The 20,227-nt window shown below is 48.7% G+C and overlaps 1 protein-coding gene across 5 annotated transcripts in view; it reads right to left on the bottom strand.

The window, feature by feature from the left end:
• The window catches only part of PIK3R3 (phosphoinositide-3-kinase regulatory subunit 3), a 78,219-nt gene that overhangs the window by 18,629 nt on the left and 39,363 nt on the right, over positions 1-20,227 (bottom strand). For 3 of the 5 annotated variants that reach the window (XM_075710170.1, XM_075710171.1, XM_075710172.1), the window contains exon 1: positions 9,286-9,391. The exons of the other annotated variants lie outside the window; for them this stretch is intronic. In XM_075710170.1, coding sequence (XP_075566285.1) covers positions 9,286-9,391 — 106 coding nt within the window. Of the gene's footprint in view, positions 1-9,285; positions 9,392-20,227 lie in introns of those variants that run through there. 5 annotated transcript variants of the gene reach the window in all.

Genomic DNA, 20,227 nt, shown 5'->3' with positions numbered 1-20,227 from the left:
GCCCTACTGCCCACACTCAGGTGTGTTTTTCTTTGAACAGTGGGCTGTGTTGCCTCATTACAGCAATTTTTCTCTAGCTCCATTGCAGCAGCAATTTTTTCTGGTTTTGGAGTTTCTTGGGGGTTGTTTTTTTTTTTTTTGAGGGGAGGGATGCAAGGAAAGAAAGAATTCCTCCAAAAGCAAAGATGATCATGTGCAGCACCAGATTTTAGGGACAGAGGCTGAAATTTTGGATAAGGCTACAGAAGGCAAAAACCCTGAAAAAAGGCTCCTGTGGATTTTTTTCTTTCATGGGGAAGAGGAGAAAAGTAACAGAGAGTAAGTAGTAGCTAACAGAAGGAAATGGGAGGTTTATGTTTGGAAAGAGAAACTGTCCTTAAGTACAAGAGTCCCAAAGTGACACTAAACCAAAACTCAAGTTATTCTGTAGTGAAAGAGCAAACAAGGTGAAGGAGATACAGATTGATGGGGTTTTGATTTGTCCAAACCCACAAATTTTTGTGCTGAGAAACGTGATGTTTTTCAAGCCTTTCCTAAATAACCATGCGTCAGCTTCAGGGATATCTGATTTTAGAAGAAGTAACATTCCTATGAACTATCATTAAAATAACATTTTTCCAGTTCACAAAAACCGGTAGAGAGTCTGGGTGAATGTTGGAAGCAGTCACAGGTTGAAGCAGTTGAAGTATTTAATCTCCTTTTTCAAAGAGCACTGGATGGAATGTAGCCATCTCAAGTGTGCCGCCGGCCTCCAAGCCAGAGAAGAACCTGGATCCTGTTCAGCCACAGGAAAGCTTCAGAGCTCATTGTGCTTCAGCATTAGGATTCACCAGGCAGCCGGTCCGTGTCCAGCAGGGCAGCTGGGGTCCTTTTTGGAAAGGGCTATAACAGGCACCACTTGCACTTTGCTTCTTTTGAACTGTATGAATTCTTATAAAACTCCCTGTATATAGACACTTTTCTTCAGAAGACTAGAAGAATTTAAGGTACTGGAATATATTCCCTGAAATATTGCAAAATCTTTTGTCTGTTGAATGGAGGACACAGCACAGATGAAGGACAACGAAAATCTCTTCTATAAAGGTAACATCCACTCACATTGTTTGGGGACCTGGCACCAGCTTATATGCTGTAGTTTAGATTATGTGGAGAAGCAAATTCTTGCTTATTTAGCTATTGTGCAGATTTTAACCTGTCAGAAGAAATGAGATAAAAAGCAGAAGAAAAAAAAAATCTGACTCATTTCCATAGGGGCATTTAGTACACGAGCAGAGACTGTTCTTTAAGCATTACTCAGCAACCTACTTTACAAAAATGAGTTTCCAAAAATCCAGCTAGAACACACCTATTGCTTTAATGGGGCCAAAGTTTTACAGCAATCTGTTTCAACACAGTTAACGGTCTTTTTGACACTAATAAAGCCTAAGCTTTAAAACATACAGGGAATGCTGATAAAAGTATTCTTTATGCTGCTGTTTCCAGTGTTCTCTAGTTCTCTGCCCAAAAAGTGACTCACTAAACAACCAACATGAGATGATGTAAGGCACCCAACTGCTTTTAGTTCTGGGCGCAGATGTGTATGACCAGCTATGCCTCTCTGTTTTCCCAAGCTGTAGAGCAAAGATAAGCCCGAATAGCTTCATTCTGGAATAAGATATCACAGAGCCAATGGCAAAGACGGAAGTCAACTCTGCTGCTTGGGAAAACAGTATTTACCAAAGGAAACTCCAAGAAGAGTCTTCTCCTTTTAAACAGGTGAGGTAGCAACACAGTGATTAACTCCTGTCAGATATAGGCATCAAGCAATACACAAAACTCTTTGGAACAACAATTGCAAAAATAACATTTGCTGCAGGTTTTGCCTTCAAACACGTGGTGAAGAGCTTGGTTTCTTCTCAGAATGTTCTCCCATGTTTTAGTTTGCATAAACCTACAGCTTTACAGAACAGAGCTGAATAATTCCCTTCAGGAAGCTTTCCCTCCCCAACTATTTCTACATCATCTGAAAGCCTACTGATAAACAAAAGTGTCAGCCTTTTAAAGCAGGCTCTCCCATCTCAAGCAAAACATCATTTCACTTTATATTAATGATGCTATTTTTTGTGTTCACGTATTTAATTGAAAGCTGATGAGTGATATTCTTTAACAGTTAGAGCCATCAAAATGAAAACCAAATGCAAGGAATGCAAAAGCAAGCCTGAAAATGCGATCAGAAATAAAAAATGGTTACAGCAGTCATTAAATCAAAAGGCCAGTAGAGAAATCTAGATGTAACAAGAACAGAATACAAGCATTTCACATCACTGTTCTCACATGAGCTGAGACTAACTCAAACCATTTTCCAGGATATGCAGAATACAAGTGACTGAGCCTTATTTATTCCTTGCTCTACCCCAAAACTTCCTTTCTGTAATAGGGAAACTCTCAACCCCCAACATCTGCTTTTTGGGAAACATGACTTTCAGCAAGACTTAAATTTGCAACAAAGACAGTTGCTTTTACAGTGCTGCTGCTTTGATTACATGCACTAGTAGAATTTTTTTTTTTTTTTTTTTTTTTTAAGATGTGCGAGAGCAGAACTTTCTTTGATAAGCTTCTGGAGTCAGCTCAGATAAGCTGAAGGACAATACTGACAGTGCTATTAAAATTTGCATCTGTTCTCCCACTGGAAAACTAGTCAGGCATAGACATGCAGCGTTCACCTACATCTGGCTACTGCATACCACAAACCCCATTTGAGAAGCCACATTCAGTTTCCACTATAACATTTATAATGATACAGCAGGACCGGTATCTGGGTAAACACTGCCCTTGAGATCAGAACCCTATGTTTTGCAAATTACAATTATAGTATCACTCCCCTAAAACAAGGGTTGTCAAATTATATATGAGAAGAAAATAGAAACTATAATGAATAAATACACTTTCTCCCTTGAATACTTGTCTCATTCATACATGCTTTTGCAAAGTAGACTAAACTAAGCAGCCTACAGATTATTGCTGCCCCCCCCTTCATTAAGAGATTTTTTAACAGCAGCATTGTCACAGCCAGTCTCAGCACATGAGATAAAGAAGAATAATATTCTTGAAAAAGACGGTTGGATCAAGTTATAAACACGGTTGGTCATATCTGGGCCTAACAGGCTTCAAAAAGGTAGCTTTCATATAGCTTTAGGACAAACACTTGTTCCATTATCTGCTCATAAATAGACAGAGCCCATTCTGCATTAGTAAGCCTACTTTAAACTTGTGGTTTTCTTCATAACCCACACAAATGAAACTAACCTCTAATTTGTAGTTGAGCCAAATATCTTTGCTGACATCTGTGTCTGAAATCCCAGCGGAACACTCTTACTGATTTTCATCCAACTGTGACAAAATGTATTCAGTGATTACACATTTTATCATCAACACAACTGATAATATATCCCAGATCTACAGAGGGAAAGACATTACTTAGTCCTACTTATTAGAAGTGAGGTTATACATAGGTAGTCATACTTTAGATACTCTGGTAACTTTTGCAGTTAATTCAACATCCTCCATTCAAAAACTTAACTTATGGCAGTAACAACTTTTTGCAGACCTGAACAGATGCCATTAAATAAACACTAAATTCAATCCAGTAACCTATTTCCTTGTCTTTTCAGACAGCAAGATCCACAGCAAGAACAAGCATGCTAGTGAACCCCTGACAGCTAGTTCCTTAATGCCAGAACCAGCATATGATGCTGCTATGGCCGTAATACTCTACATTAATCCTGATTAGAAAGTTTAGAAGGTACTATGTTAGCTATATGCAACTGATGCTTCCAGTTTTGTCTGTAGACACTGAAAGTTATTTAGTTGCACCTAGTATTATTTGCCACATATAGATCCTACCTTATGCCAGCGATACATTTTATTACGCCAAAAGCCATGCAAGCAGAAGGAAAAAGCATTACAGAATCATATAATTGTTTAGGTTAGAAAAGACCTTTAAGATCATCAAGTCCAACCATTAACCTAGCACTGCCAAGTCCACCACTAAACCATGTCCCTAAGCACCACATCTGCACGTCTTTCAAATACCTCCAGGGACAGGGACTCAACCACTTCCCTGGGTAGCCTGTTCCAATGCTTGACAACCCTTTCCATGAAAAAATTTTTCCCAATATCCAATTTAAACCTCGCCTGGTACAACTGGAGGCCATTTCCTCTTGTCCTATCGCTTGTTACTTGGCAGAAGAGACAAACACCCACCTCACTACAACCTCCTCGCAGGTAGTCGTAGAGAGCGATAAGGTCTCCCCTGAGCCTCCAGGCTAAGCAACCCCAGTTCCCTCCACCGATCCTCATAAGACCTGTGCTCCAGACCCTTCACCAGCTTCGTTGCTCTTCTTTGGACACGCTCCAGCACCTCAATGTCTTTCTTGCAGCAAGGGGCACAAAACTGGACACAGTATTTGAGGTGCGGCCTCTCCAGTGCCAAGTACAGGGAACAATCACCTCCCTGCTCCTGCTGGCCACACTGTTTCTGATACAAGCCAGGATGCTGTTGGCCTTCTTGGCCACCTGGGCACACTGCTGGCTCATGTTCAGCCGACTGTCGACCAATACCCCCAGGTCCTTTCCCGACGGGCAGCCTTCCAGCCACTCTTCCCCAAGCCTGTAGCATTGCATGGGGTTGTTGTGACCCAAGTGCAGGACGTGGCACTGAGCCTTGTTGAACCTCGTGCAGCTGGCCTCAGCCCATCGATCCAGCCTGCCCAGATCTCTCTGTAGAGCCTTCCTACCCTCAAGCAGATCAACACTCCTGCCCACCTTGGTGTCACCTGCAAACCTACTGAGGGTGCACTCAATCCCCTCATCCAGATCATTGATAAAGATATTAAACAGAACTGGCTCCAATACTGAGCCCTGGGGAACACCACTTGTGACCGGCCACTGACTGGATTTAACTCCATTCACCACACTCTTTGGGCCTGGCCATGCAGTCACTTTTTTTACCCAGCAAAGAGTACGCCCATCCAAGCCATGAGCAGACAGTTTCTCCAGGAGAATGCTGTGGGAAACCATGTCAAAGGCTTTACTAAAGTCCAGGTAGAGAACATCCCCAGCCTTTCCCTCATCCACTAAGTGGGTCACCTTGTCATAGAAGGAGATCAGGTTAGTCAAGTGGGACCTGCCTTTCATAAACCCATGCTCACTGGGCCTGAGTGCCTGGTTGTCCTGTATGTGCCACGTGATGGCACTCAAGATGATCTGCTCCATGACCTTCCCCAGCACCGAGGTCAGACTGACAGGCCTGTAGTTCCCCAGATCCTCCTTCCGGCCCTTCTTGTAGACAGGCGTCACATTTGCTAACCTCCACTCAACTGGGACCTCCCCGGTTAGCCAGGACTGCTGGTAAATGATGGAAAGTGGCTTGGTGAGCACTTCCGCCAGCTCCCTCAGTACCCTTGGGTGGATCCCATCTGGTCCCATAGACTTGTGTGTGTCTAAGTGGTAGCAAGTCGCTGACCATTTCCCCTTGGATTATGGGGTCTTAATTCTCCTCCCCATCCCTGTCTTCCAGCTCAGGGGGCTGGGTACCCCGAGAACAACTGGTCTGACAATTAAAGACTGAGGCAAAGAAGGCATCAAGTACCTCAGCCTTTTCCTTATCCTTTGTCACTATGTTTCCCCCCGCATACAATAAAAGATGGAGATTTTTGTTTCCTTTTGTTGCTAATGTATTTACAGAAACGTTTTTTATTGTCTTTTATGGCAGTAGCCAGATTAAGTTCTAGCTGGGCTTTAGCCCTTCTAATTTTCTCCCTGTATAACCTCATGACATCATTGTAGTCCTCCTGAGTTTCCCACCCCTTCTTCCAAAGGTCATAAACTCTCCTTTTTTCATGAGTTCCAGCCAAAGCTCTCTGTTCAGCCAGGTCAGTCTTCTTTCCCACCAGCTCATCTTTCGGCACATGGGGATGGCCTGCTCCTGTGCCTTTAAGACTTCCTTCTTGAATAATGTCCAGCCTTCCTGGACTCCTTTGCCCTTCAGGACTGCCTCCCAAGGGACTCTGTCAACCAGGCTCCTAAACAGGCCAAAGTCTGCCCTCTGGAAGTCCGAGGTAGCAGTTTTGCTGACCCCCTTCCTTACTTCTCCAAGAATCAAAAACACTATCATTTCATCATGATCGCTGTGCCCAAGACAGCCTCCAACCACCACATCACCCACAAGTCCTTCTCCATTCGCAAACAAAAAAATAGGTAACAGGATTCACCCTGCTGGTTGTCACTGCTGTTGCTCCTGTATTACTTGTACTGCTGTAAGGCATGCTTTGCAAGGCTGGCAGAACTGAATCCCTAGTTCCACTGCTCTATTTAGGAAAACTGTCCCACTCCTATGTTTAAGATGGATTAAAAGCTACCAGAAAGCTAGCAATCCCTTGTTGCCTGACCCTGCCTCTGCTGGAGTTGGAAAAAACCTCCTGCATGAGAGAGATGTCAACTTTATTATTATTTTTGAACTCTTGAGCAAGCCTTCAAGACTTCCAGCAGAGAGGCTTCAGGACCTGCTCCGAGCATCCATTTACACCTACAACCCCAGACAGAAAAAACAAGCACACTGATAAGCTGGTGCAGGTGCACTGAGGCCTGACAGAAGCTACGGCTGTGCTGCAGGCTGCCTGCCATCACAGGATTTTATTTCTGCATTATTATTGGGCAATGCTAAGGTGGGTATTAAGACAGCCTGCCAAGATAAATTAAAGGTCTGCTGGCCCTTAACAAGAAACAGTATCCCCACTCTTGACTTAGAGGTTACGGGCGATACCACACGTGATGTTCACCTTGCTTTTGTCTTCTGCCTGAAGTTTAAACACACTAAAATGTAATCACGAGCAGTCGTGCGTGATTTGCGACACTTGGCTCCCGGTATCAGTAGATGCCCAGTCCTGCGGCATAAAGACCAACCAGGGATCTCTTCACGCAAGTTCTGTGAACAAAAGACTGTGCTGCCTCCTTTGGCAGTGGGGACACTCGCTGCATATTGTTAGTTTGTGCGCTGCTGAGAAAACATATTGCCACCATTCAGCTGCTCAGGAACTCCAGCCACCGCACGGGGGAATGCTATGCTGAAAACCTTCACAAATTTTTGTTGGAAGCGGGCCAAATGGAGTTGTGGTTGTTACCGGGTGCAAATGCAGTGACTTTATCCCAAGGCATACCAAGTGTTTAAGTCTTCCAAATAAATTCCTCCACACTCCCCTTAGGGATGACCTATCATTCCAGACTAGAAAACGCTTTCCCACCCCACCTCTGGACAAGGAAAAAGCAGACCACCTCCACCACACTTGCCCTCCCTCCCCCTGCAATTTAAAAGTTATAGTGCTGTGAAATCAGGACATACACATGGGGATCATCCCATGCATCATTTCCAGCTCTGTTTTTTCTAGTTTAAAAATACGAAAGATAAAGTTACTGAACACTTCAGGGATCAGCATGTAACGCTAAGTCCTTTTGCTAACTGGTGTTTGGACAGTGCAGAGCCTTGATCCCTGACAGTGGGGCTTCAATGAAGGAAATATTGGCATTGCTAACAACAGAAGCACTGCTTCTTAATGTAAACTTCGTAAGACTGCATGGCCGAATTCCTGAAGAAATACTGGAAAGTTGTTTTCTGACCAGTTCTGTTAGGCCAGCCCCTTTCAGCAGCCTCCTCGCACTAAGCCATTCAAGGGGCTTTATTTTTTTTTTAATAAAAACCCCCACACCGTTTTAAGTCACCTACAATGGAACTCAGGTTTTTCCTTCACTCAATGCAAGCAAATACAAATACTAACTTCATGAATAGTTAAAATCAAAAGCATTTACAAGAAAGATACTCTCTGAAATTCACAGAAGCAAAGAGATTTGACTGAACTTTATGCTTTCAGGAGCAACATCTAAAAATAGGTAGTGTCAGCTATGCAAGAATTTAGCAAGTAGTGGCCAGCATTGTGCGTCAGAGTTTTAAAGCATCAGAGTTACCAGAGGAAGTGAGTACAGGTCCTTGAGATCCAAAAATCTCAGGATGATCACCTCCTCCTCTTTTAATTAAAGTACCACATACCTAAGGAGAGAAAAAAAAGAGCTCACTGCACTGAAACAAAGAGACTAAACCACCCTTGGAGATACAAGCCATGATTCAAGCACAGATTGAAAAGCGCATTTCAAAAGTCTAACAGTACATGCCACACAAGATACCACTTAGAAGCACTTATTTGCCAGCAGTTTCTCTGCAGGCTAAGATTTTTGATGCATATTTTACTGTACCTTCTGGCTGTACAGATCAGAGACCTGAGAACATAAAGGCCTTTCAATTATCTTACTGCCCTCAGCCTGTTAGACTCTTACAGGTATAGATACGGTTTCACCGGTACCCATTTATGCTTACTTTGATTCATTACCAAAGAAAGACTCAACCTCTTCTCCTCCTTGTAAGCCTTCCCTCACTCTTCAGACACAAAAGAAACTTTCTGTCCCATCTGAAAACTTCAAGCAAGAAAGGGGACAACACATTTCTTAATTTTCAGCACTGGCAATCCACAGGAAAAAAAAAAGTTGCACCAAACCCTTTTGAACAAGGTTATTAAGTGTTATCAAAGTAACAGTGCCTCAAGGGACGTATTCCAGCCTGTTCCCAAGTATTATCCGCCCAGCGCCAAACCCAGAGACAATACACACCTTATCTGTCAATGCTGGAAGAGAGCTGACGGGAAAAGGGTCTCAGAGACTGTAAAAGCGATTAAACTGGAACTGAATGGAGGTAGGTAAATCACTACCATCAAAGCGTTACAGGCACATAAAGGCACACAGGTGAAGAGGCTAATAAAAATGCTCCTCTAGAAGCAAATACAGACGCAATATACGGTTTTCAATAAAGACTTTAAAAAAGGAGACTCGGGAGAGAGGCTGCAAGCAGTTCTCCTCCTCCTGCCTCCTTCCACCCCCCAAAAGGCACCATAAATTGCAGTTATCCCCCCTCCCTGCCCCCCCCCCCAAAAAAAAAAAAAAAAAACCCAAACCAAAACCGGGTATTAAAATACTTCTGCCCAGGAGACAGCAGGTTCAAGTCCCTGAAAAGTTTACGCAGGCAAAGTTTAACTACAGATATTTTTTTTTTCCCTCCCCCTCTGCAGATTGCCTTCCTTTTCCAAACGGGAAAAGTCTGCAAGCAGGATGGAGGACAGGCAGGGCAAAGAAGGCAGGAATGAAAGGCGGCCCCGACCCGCTGCGAGGGGTGCAGAGGCAGGCACGCAGGCTTCGGCTCCCTACCTGGAGGGTCCATTTCAATGTAAAATATCAGCTCAGTGGAATAGGGCATCATCACTTCCCTCCAGTCCGTGTCATCGCGGTCCATATCCCACACCGTGTTGTACATCGCGACGGTCAAGTCCCGGCAGGTTTATAAATAAGAGATTGGCTTTCTCGGCTTTTAACGGAGGGGGGTGGGTGGGGGGGGGAAGGAGGCAAAAAAGCCGGGAGGAATCCACCCCGCTCTAAAATAACACTTCTAAGGAAAAAAAAAAAAAATTTAAAAAATCGCAAAATTAAACTTAATTTAAAAAAACCCCACCACACAAGCCACCTCAGCAGCTGTCCTGCAGGAACTAAGATAGGTAGTTATAGATAATATATATATATAGAGAGAGAGAGTGCTGCTTTTTGTTTAAAAAAACACCTTTCCACAGAAAAGCCACTTTCCTGAATTCTCTCTAAAAATCGCCATTTTCGGGGTATCTTTAAAACACGGGGCTGAAAGCAAAACAAAACCCCCACACAAAAGCGGGGGGTGGGAAGAAGCGGATAAAAAGGGGAGATCTCGGTCTCTGGATGAGTTCTTTCCGCCGGCGGAGGAGAAAGGAGGGGGCGGCGGGCAACAATAACGGCGGGCGCGGAGCCCGAGCGGGGCGGGCAGCGCGGGGGGCCGCTCGGCCCGCGGTCCCTGCCGGCTCGGCTCAGCGCTGGGCGGGCAGCCCGCGGCGGCGTCGCCCGCCGTGCCCAGCTGGCAGCCCCGCTCGGCGCAGGCGGCGGCCCCGGGCGGCTCCGGCAGGTCGCAGCCCCGGGCTCTCTGCGGCGCGGCCAGCCCCGCTAGGTTTCATTTTAAGAGGCTCTGAGGGGCCCAACCGTCGCCAACCGCCTCTTGCCGAGGACGAGGCCACGCCCCCCGGCGCCGCGCGGGAGGGGCCCCGGGGGCGGGGCTTCGCGCCGGCTTTTTAACCCCTTCGAGGAGGCCGGCGGGGGGGGGGGCGCTGTGCGAGCGGGCGCTTCCACGGGGCAGAGGAGGGGGGTGGGCAAAAAAGGCAGAAGGCGGGAAACGTCCCTCTTCACGCCGGCGACACACGCCAGGAAAGAAAACCTGGCACCAAAAAATCTATTTCCCCACTTGCCTAACTTTTCCCTGGCTCCCTTTCGCCACTTCGGCCGCCTCTCTCGCAGCCTTTTCCTACCGACTCCCCCCCTCTTCTGAGGCGAGAAGGGGAGGTGGTAGGTCCCTCGGCTGGCCTGTCGCCAAGGGGCTGCTGCCGCGGAGCACGCGCGGGGGGCGGGGGGAGTCGAGCCCGGTTGCCAGAGCTGCCGTCTTTGTCTGAGGGAGCAGCGAGTGCCGCGATTGGCAGAGGGCTCCGGGCGGCTCAGCCAATCAGCTGGCGGCGAAGCCGGCCGGCTCGATGGCGATTGGCTGGGAGCCCCAGTTACTAAGCGGGACAAAGAAAGGCGAGCGCTGAGGGGGCAAGGGGGGACGGGGCTGAGGGGGCGAGCGGGCACCCCCGGGCCCCGCAGCCCGGCCGGGAGCACCCGGGCTGGGCCCTGCGCCACCGCCGGCCCCGACGCTACCGGTGGGGGAACGCCCCCGGCCCACACCGACGGGGGGCTGCACCCCCCCGGGCCGGTGCCCCGCAGCGCCGGGCCTACCTGCTACCATCCAGCCAGGGCCGGCCCCCCTTTGGGGATGGGGTCTGTGGGAGAGGGTGACGGCCGAGGCCCAGGAGGCCCTTTGCAGGTAGAGCCGCTGTCCCCATCCCCGGCTGGGGCCTGGACTGGCCGACACCCCCCCCGCCACCACCCCCGCACCACCTCCCAGCTGCCTGCCCTGCTGCTGCTGCCGCCAGAAACGGTCTCTGCTCCCCTGCCTTACTTCTGCAGGTCCCTGGCAGCCGCCTGCTGTGTATTCCAAATAACCTGAGCGTTTCAGAGGGCATCATAACCGGCCAGTAGCTCGAGTGTGACCCCCGGGGAAACCCAGTGCTCTTTCTAGCGACATAACCAGAGGGAAAAAAAAAAAAAACAGAGGAAAAGGCACAAAACCGGATGGCTGCCTCTCACAAGCTTTGGGATAAATCTGAGCTGCAAACACACCCGAAACTGAACCTCAGCCTGCCTGCCAGCCACATCCCGATGGCCAGACCCTGAGCCCGCAGCCCACAAGCACCGGCGGGAGGCAGAAACGCAGCCAGCTCGGCAGCCAGCCTTGGTCTTAGCACGGCGAAGCATCCTTAAAGAAAGGCAAAATGACAGCTGTTGAGAAATTAAGGAAAAGCCCTTTCCAGAGACTTCCAACCAGCATTGCAGGCACAAGGACGGATGAGCACCTTGATCTGCTGGTGGAGATGTCAGGGAACATTAGAAAACCCAGCACTGAAGTTGTCCGCTTTATTTGCACTTTAAAGCATGGAAGAGTAAGTTATGAATAATTTCTCCTGCTCTAGCACTAGGTAGACAGCTCCTGAAAACATACTCCTGGCTTAGGCGAACCAGAGGATGACTGCAACATTGAATAACTGAAAGGCTATACCCAACGTAAGAGTATATGGGAAGAGCTGGGCGCAGAGGATCTGAAGTTTGCTGATGTATCACAACTTCCACAGCAAGCAATTGAGAGCAGCGCTGCTCTGGGAATAGCGCTCCTTGAGGGACGGACAGCTGCAGAGGAGCACAGGGCTTTGATTCAAATAACTCACTGTAGATATATTAATTTTATATCCTCATCTACAAATTCTGATTAATCCATGATAACCAGATACGATTCCTTTTTCTATTTTTTAAATTAAATTTCTTGGGCTGATACAAAGCATCAAGCTCGAGTTTGCTCAAAGTGAAATGCCCTCCTTGGAAGCACACCCCTCTCCCCCAGTGAAATTTAAGTTGGTACCGGGTACAAACCATCCGCTGCCCACCGATGGTGCGTGGGGCAGGGCTGCAGAGCAGCCTCACAAGGGTTGGGTGGTGGGTGCAGGTGGAGATGCTGATGCCACTTTGCAGACCTTGTGGAGCTGAGAAATGGGGCTGCTGTCCCTACCGCAGCCCCCAAACTTGGATTAGCAGCTTTGGCAGCGGGGGGGGGGAAGGAGGAGGCAGGCTCAGGATGAAATTCATTTTCCCCCTTCCTGCACCTCATTATAAGTTCCACCCACATAAGACCTAATTACTTGGCTTTTATGCTGGCAAAGTGGATTTCATCCTTGCTGTTTCCCATGGTGGTTGCCTTCATTTTCATGGCGGCACTGATGGTTACAGCTTATTGATGTTTTCACTTTAGTGATTTAAAGCAGAATACATTTTGTTATTAGCACTGGTTTCTCTCATTGCTGCTTTAATCAAAGATGCAATTTAAGGCAAAGGATTGTGTGTAATGGTAAACAGTAGGATAATGCCTTGAGAGAACAGAATATTAATGTGTTTTTATTTCTCAAAACTGTGCTTATAATATATCCAGGATTACTTGGCTCCCAACGTGCATGCATGGGGCACTCCCTTTCCTACCACACTGCCTGCCTTGCGACAGGGGCGAGCGGTTGTGTGCATGTGCGTGCCGGGGGGGGAAGAGGGAGGCACATGTGGTGCCTTACACACGGCAAAATCCCCTTCTGCCTGTGCATCTCCCGTCCACGGGCACAAAGTCTGGGCGTCCAGCACCACGGCAGAGCCCTTGGAGAACAGAAGCAAAACAGAGCATGCTGAGCGGTCAGGGATGCTCAAGGTCTGACGGAGCACTAGACCACCCCAAGTTGGGAAAAGCTACGTTCAAACACTGAAATAAAATAATGGCGATAATAACAATACTTGAGCAGGCGGGCACAAAAGGGTGCTGGTGTCCCACGCTAAGGTTGAAAGGCAAGAAGCGAGCGCAGCGTCTGCTGCCTCCTCAATGTCCCTGCATCGACGGCCATGCATTCGCTTGCTTTCATTTCCTTGGGTCTGACAATTTGCATTTCAAGGCAAGATTAAATATTGAAGTTTTGAGCGCTTCCATGTGCTTCAGGAGGAGCCGAACGGACCCGCGCTGGAACAGGCTGAACACAGAAAAGCCATTTGTGCCAAACTCCTTGGTTTCCTCTTTGCCGAGCCATGATAATGTGATATCCGACAGCTGAATGTAGGCCACAACAGGCTTTTATAGTTGGAGGGGTGGAGGAGGGAGGGGGGCTGAATCCACAGTGCTGCCAGCCAAACGCACTAAAACGATGAGAGATTTTTGGGGCAGGCTGGAGACTCCTGGTCACTCCCGAGATCCAAATATTAGCTTCACTGTTAGCACGAGCTCAGGGCCTGCTGGAGGGGAGCTTGTAGAAGGTAGAGCTGCGTTTGTGTCGGAAAGGATGGCTCCCTGGCCGGCAATAAATGCTACACGAAATTACTAGCCTTGCGCTGCTCAGACACCGGGATTTGTGGAGTATCTGCCGTAATTGGTGGCCAGCTTCCCACGGGGGCAGCCGCATCTTGCAAGTAACAGCACGAGAACAACCAGTTGCGGCAGTTTGGTTTAGCTAACGGATTATTCCTGCCTGTTTCTGACCTCCTGGTGACGAGGAGGCGAGGGAGGGCGGGAGGGTTGGTCTGCTTTGGCTCAGGCGCTGCCTCTGGGGTCTCGCCGTGGCTCAGCGCGCCGCAAGCTAAACCTGGGGCTTGCTGGCAGGAGAAGAGGTGGTGGGAAAGGCAGAGGTTCACGCTGCCTTCCTGAGCCAGCGCAGTGCTGGCAGCACGGGGACGGCGCAAGCACCGTTTTTCCCTTGAATTGTACAATCTGAGCCCCGCAAATACCCCTGGACCGCAAAGCATTTGCCACCAGATTTAAGAGTATTAACCCCTGTGGGGGTGAAGTAGCAGCAGTTTCCCTCCCCGCAACCTCCTGCACCTTCATATGAAATGTAAGGGGTGCTTTTAACAAGGACTGTGCTTCCTCCTCTTCTGCTTTAAAGTCACTTTATGTCCTAATAGGCTGCAAAACAGTTGCCTCGCTCCACCCCAGATGCGGCCGCATTTCTGTGGTGAGGAAAAACTCTGGCAAGTGTGCCCAAGTTGGGTGCTTTGGTTTGAAAATTATACATTGCATTAAAAGCCTGTATTAAAGAATAATATGCGGTCTGCAAAAACATTCAAATGAAACACTTCAGTGTTAGGAAGTGTCTTATTTACAGCTGTCGGAGCAGTCCATGCCCTCTTCCCTCCCATGTCCACACGACAAGGAAAGAGGTCGAAATCGGGGCTCACGTACGTAAAGGTCGTAGCACAATGCATGCACACAGAGCTGAGCTTGCGAGGAATCATACATTAGGCATTTCCTAACTTAAAAGCACTTGGCTTTGCGTTGTAAACAACATTCTTTTAACATAGGAAATAACATTAAAAAAAAAAAGAATAAGATCTTTTAAATAAATGTCTGCAATGTAGGTTATTGCAGCTGGACCTAAGATATTCCTCAGCAAGGTTTGGACTGGCCTTTCCTCACTGCTCCAGACGTTTCTGCCCCAAAAATTGCAGGAGTAACGGTCGGGGCTGGAAACGAAAAGCCGCTCTCCTGCGAGGGGAGGCGAGGTGTGTGTGGCTTTGGCAGCCGGGCAGCGTATGCCAGCCCCGTGCTCTGCCCACTGGTGTCCAGGGTGGACACGTCTGCGCCAAAGGGTGCCCGGGGATGGTTGTGTGAGGGGGTGGGCACGGGGGGGTGAGGGAAAGGACACGCCGCGCTGAGCTGTGCTGAATTGCTGCTTTGGCAGACAGCACTGGGCCAGCTCTTTAGAAAGTTCACGTTCAGTTATTGTTTTGACAGGCTGCCAAAGTTTTCCTGAGGAATGCAGGCAGCAGAAGGGAAATGGTGATTTTCAAACTTTTTTTTTTTTTTTATAACTCAGCCAAACCAGAATGGAATTTCATGGGAAAAGTGAAAGGTACATCTCTAGCCTCGGGGCATCGTTGCTGCCAAATTTCAGAGGCTGGCTGTGAACAATGGAGGTGTCGGAGCATCTCCAAAGCAGCGCACACTTGCATGCACCCACATGTGCTCACGCACGCTCACGCTCACACACACACTGGAAGCATCTCTAGCGGTGAGTGCTCCCACCCTACAACCAACGCTCCCAGAAGACTGACGTTAACCCGTAGCGCTGAAAGAAAAAAAAGTATCCGTGGTGTAAAAGCAGAAGACAAATGCGGTTTGCAGCTGATGAAAAGTTGGCAACTTGGCCTTAGGAGGACCCTTGGGTGCTCTCCCCACCCCAATCCTGCAGCCAGCTGTGCCCGGCAATTCAGGGAACCCCCAGCCATGGAGGGCACCCCCCCCCGCCCTTCACTATGTCAGTCCCAGAGCCACAGGTATTTTTGGAGGTCTTCCTACCCCTAGGAAGGGCAGGCAGTTGCAGACTGCCCTCCTCCTCCTCCACGGAGGCGACAGGGCAGCCGGTGAGCCAGGCTCCGGTCCTGCGGCACCCCGGGGTCTGTGGGGCTGTGGAACCGGGCTGGGGAGCTGCCAGTTACCTTATATTTTCCAGTACACTAATTTCTCTTGTCATCTTGCCAGTGACAAACACAGAGAGTTAAACAGAGCAATCCATTAAAGAAGCAGCCTGACAGACTGATTGTTAAGGGTTTCAGCGATCCCCATTTACGCTGGCTTGAAAAAAATTTCGCCTCCAGCAGCTCCAATTACAGAATTATCGGACCACACTCCGGTCCCTTTGTGCACTTCGCATCTCTGTCACTGTTCCAGGCTTCTCCCTATTTAGTCGCTTGGAAATGGTGAGCAGAATGGAAGGAGACTTGTAACAAGTTCAGAGAAATTAAGAGGGGAAAAAAAGAGAGAGAAAAAAGGCACCCCCCCAATTCTAATGCCCTAAACCAGAACATTTTTGAAATGTAACACTGTATAGGAATTTCAAATATTTTTCACTTCCTCTATTCATTGCTTTAATGCACTGGAACTACTTGCTCAGATTTTTTTTTTCCCAAGGAATGTACAATAACCACTCTGTAAATTCCTCAGGTCTGATTTTAAGAGGAACTGTAGAACTTTATTCATGGAGGAAAGAAATAATCCCAATATCTTCCTGCAATAACTCTTTCTTTTTAATAAACATGGCAGCGTATGTTTTGATCACAGCCAGCAATGCAAGCGGCAGGAAGAGGAAATCAACAGCACATCTAGGAAAAGCAAGGTCTCGTCCCTGCTCTGCTGCCATCCCACTTGCTGACCTTCAGGCTGAATTGCCAGCACTGGTTTAAAGATGGCAACATTCCTGGTAGGAGGAATTCTGGAAAAGCCCAGATGAGTGGTCACTTCTGCAAATGCGAAGCTGGTACTCTGTAGATTTGTTATTATTATGAAAAAAAACCCAAATCCAACACAATAGTTTTTCCTGCCCTAGGATGCAGAGCTGAAGGGTTCCCTAACCCTTCACCTGCAGCGGAGCTAGGCACTGTCACCCGTGACGCAGCAGCTGCGTGATGTGGACGTTATGCCCCCAACCAAATGTGACCTCACCTATTTATCTTCCAGCAAACTCTCCCGTTCCCGGCTTCCTGAATGATTTTATGATCCCATAGTTAGTGCTATCCTAGTACTAGTACCCTCGTATATCCGTAACATGTTACCCCATGGTAAGAAAACACCCCCCTTTTCTTGCAGCGCAGATTAGCTTGTTTCACAGGGAGGATGAGTGAGCAAAGCCACCCTATGGACTGCTGGGGAGAGGTTGAGATCGAGCTTCAGTGCTAATGCACAAGTGAACGCTGGCTTCACTCTGGCCCTAAACAGAAGGAAGTTTCTCACGGCTGAGTCCCCAGTCCTGCCACGGGACTCCCCTGTCCCCATCCCTTTCCCTGGCATGTGGTGGAGCTGACCCATCGCTCTTTGGGTCCAGGGAACCTCACTGCAATGCATCCGTACTCAGAGCTCTGCTCAGCTGCAGTGACGGAGACTCCCACCCAAGGTTTTGGGTGGAGAGCGAAAGCGGGAGGAAAAAACCCCATAACAACCCAGGGAGCTCTCGGGGGTATTGAAAAGTCATCTCATTTCTTATTAATTGCTTAGGCCAAGAATTCAAACGTCGGCAGTGTGTTGGCTGGGTTGTTTTCCTTGCAGTTATCCACATGCAATTCATGCCTTGGAAAATGACCCATTTACCATCATGCATTGTTGCTTAGCTACATGCGCTTTCCCTCTAAGTTTTCCCAAATGGAAACATGGCTCTATTTGCTTTGGAGATCATTTTCCCTGGCTTTCTTTGCTTTACAGTAAATAAACGCAAGAAGAACAGCCTCTGAACGCGAAGCGGGGAAATAAAACAAACAGTGCTGTGTAGGATAATCATTTAAAAACCAGCACATGAACATGATGCCTTCCTCGTCTAGCCAAGGTGATGGGCAGGGAGGGCTGGAGCAAAGGCAACTTGCAGATCAGCTTCTTTAAGACCTTTTTTGTCTGGCCTTTGCATTAAGGTTCTTTCCCTGCTGAAGATTTCCAAACCCAAAGAGGGAATTTGGTTGAATAATGCTGCATTTCCAAGAGAAGAACATTAATTTCCTGGAGGACAGGTGGGACTTTAGGGCACCGAGAACTCACTCTGTGTCTCTGCTGCCATGCTTGCCTTGAGGAGTCCTAGGCATCCTCTAGAAACAGGCAGGAGAGCACCTCCCTTGTCCCTGCAAAGCACCATGTCACTTTGCACCACCAGAGAGGACTTTATCACCATCAAACCCCAAAATTTCACAGTTTCACTAAGTCCCGGCTGCAGTGGTACAGATGTCGGTGGGCACATGCTGCCAGATCAGCCACCGCAGCGTGAAGTTCAGCTTCCCAGCACACCAGGTAAATCCTTCGGCCATTTGCTGGAAGTCTGAGCTCATCAGTGCCTGCGCAGCACAGATGTCCTCTAAACGTGCAACAGATCCAGCGCATTTGGAAGGCATCAGCTTTACTGCCCGTGCACGGAGGGACTGCGCGGCATGTGTGCGGCTGGTCCCCTGCCTCCCGGGAGCGTTGGTCTTGCTAAGCACGTGCCTTAGGGCTGAGCTGTGCTGGCATGGTGCTCGTGTCCAGGATTTCCAGATGTCCCGCAGTTCTTCTGTTCCTTGATGATCAAACAAAACTTGCAACATCTTCGGATTTTACTGAGGACAAAGCTTTTGGGTAAAAAGGCGGCTGGGTCTCTTTCACAACATGTGGGTTGGTAGAGACCAAAGTGCAAAACCTTTTGTTTCTCGGTGCCATGAGCACGCGCTGGACATGAGCTCTTTGCAGAGCGTAGGCAAAACCGGTGGCTGCCGGAGCACTGGGTGCCTGCAGCTTCCAGGAGGAGCGGGACACCCTGAAGGGTGAGCCCTTGCCCTGCCTTCTGCTGACAAAGCATAAAATGTGTATTGTCTCCGAAAAGAAAAAGGGAAGAGACAAAGTAAATAGCATGATACTGATTACCAGGCCAACATACTGGTCTAAGGTTTAATACAACAGTTTCCAGGCCAAGAACCTGCCAGAAAGTGAAGAGGGGTATTGTACGTATGCAAATCTCGGCCGGTGGGTTAACACATCCGGAACACTGCATGCTCTGTGAGAGCTGCCAGCACCTGAAGAAGCCACCTTTACTGCCCAGCTGCTTGGAAGCTCTTATCTTGCTTTGACCAAACGTACACAATACAACTTTGTTTTAGGTGATACCTCCCACATGAATGGCCTCTTAAAAGTGCTTTGAGGAATTAAATGAGAGAAAACAGTAGGAGGGGGAGAGGCAGGGGAAGGAGAGCAAAGCTTGTTGCTGCACTACAGGAGACAAAGTTGGTGGGTACTAAAACCACTAAATAAGGAGCTAGGAGCAAAGTCAGACTGGCAGAAGCAAACGGGTGACCAGGCTCCCTGCCACGAGTGGCTCCGTCCCAAAGCGAGTATCCACTTCACCATCCCCTATGTCCCTGCAGAAAGGATGGGCATGCTGTAACCTGAGGATGCTGTCTGGGTCTGCGGCACTCCAGCTAACCTGCCCCCACCTCCACACACACTGAGCTCAGGCACATCATCCTCATCCTCACAGCACGGCTCCATGGCCCCGGCTCCCTGCAGTGGATGGGTTTCAGCACAGGTGTTTTGGGGAGCGCGGCAGGTGATGGAATCAGCCAGCCAGCGTGTCCTCTCCTTTCCTTTGCCATTGCATTCCTGCAGCTGAGGCCAAATTCTGCTTCTTGCACTCCCGTCTGGACTCTGCAGTTGATGGGGAGATGCCAGGTCTCTCTTGCCCTGGGCAAAGGGGTAGAGACCTGCTCTTGGGAAGTGTGAGTGTCTCCAAGCCAGAGCCACGGGCTCCTGCTGTGGGCAGTGGCAGGGAGCGGGGCATGGCTGGTGCAGAAGGCGACGGGAGGACCAGCACAGCTATGCTCACGGGACTGCAGAGCTCAGTGCCACCGTGCTGTCGGAGGGAAGGCAGCACGGATGGCCGAGAGCTGCGTCCGTCACTCCAGCTCACTGCAGGCTGGGCACCCGCCTTAGGTCCTGGAGCTGAATCAGGCCAAGGGCAGTTTTCATGAATGGAAATCCCTCTGGTTTTATTGTCTTTGAAAGCCTGGAAACACCTGCCTGTTGCTCAGAGAAATGGCAGGCAGGCAGGATAAGGGTCTGGCAGCACCTCCCCTTTGCCCCGCATCCTTCCTGGGCACCCCTTGGGCCCCAGCCCCGCCAGCACCCAGTGCACCCTGTGGTTGGTTTGGAGTTGGCCCTGTGAAAATCAAACATCAAAAGGGCTCTTTCAGCAAGGGCTATTTCCACATCAAATGCCTACCTCTGGTCCTGAGCCATCAGGGAGAGAGCTCTTCATAAAAGGAGAGGGAAGATTAATATTATGTTTTCAAAAGTATAATGGGAGGTTTCCACTCCCCGAGCACTTCAGAGTTGGTTTTTGCACAAAGCCAGAATAATTCCAACCCCAAAGGAGAGAGAAAAACACATTAGAAGGGGTTACAA

Source organism: Pelecanus crispus, chromosome 5 (assembly GCF_030463565.1).
Source record: "Pelecanus crispus isolate bPelCri1 chromosome 5, bPelCri1.pri, whole genome shotgun sequence".
Lineage (NCBI taxonomy): Eukaryota > Metazoa > Chordata > Aves > Pelecaniformes > Pelecanidae > Pelecanus > Pelecanus crispus.
Note: the sequence above shows the minus strand (reverse complement) of the source record. Positions and strands in the feature narration are given on the sequence as shown.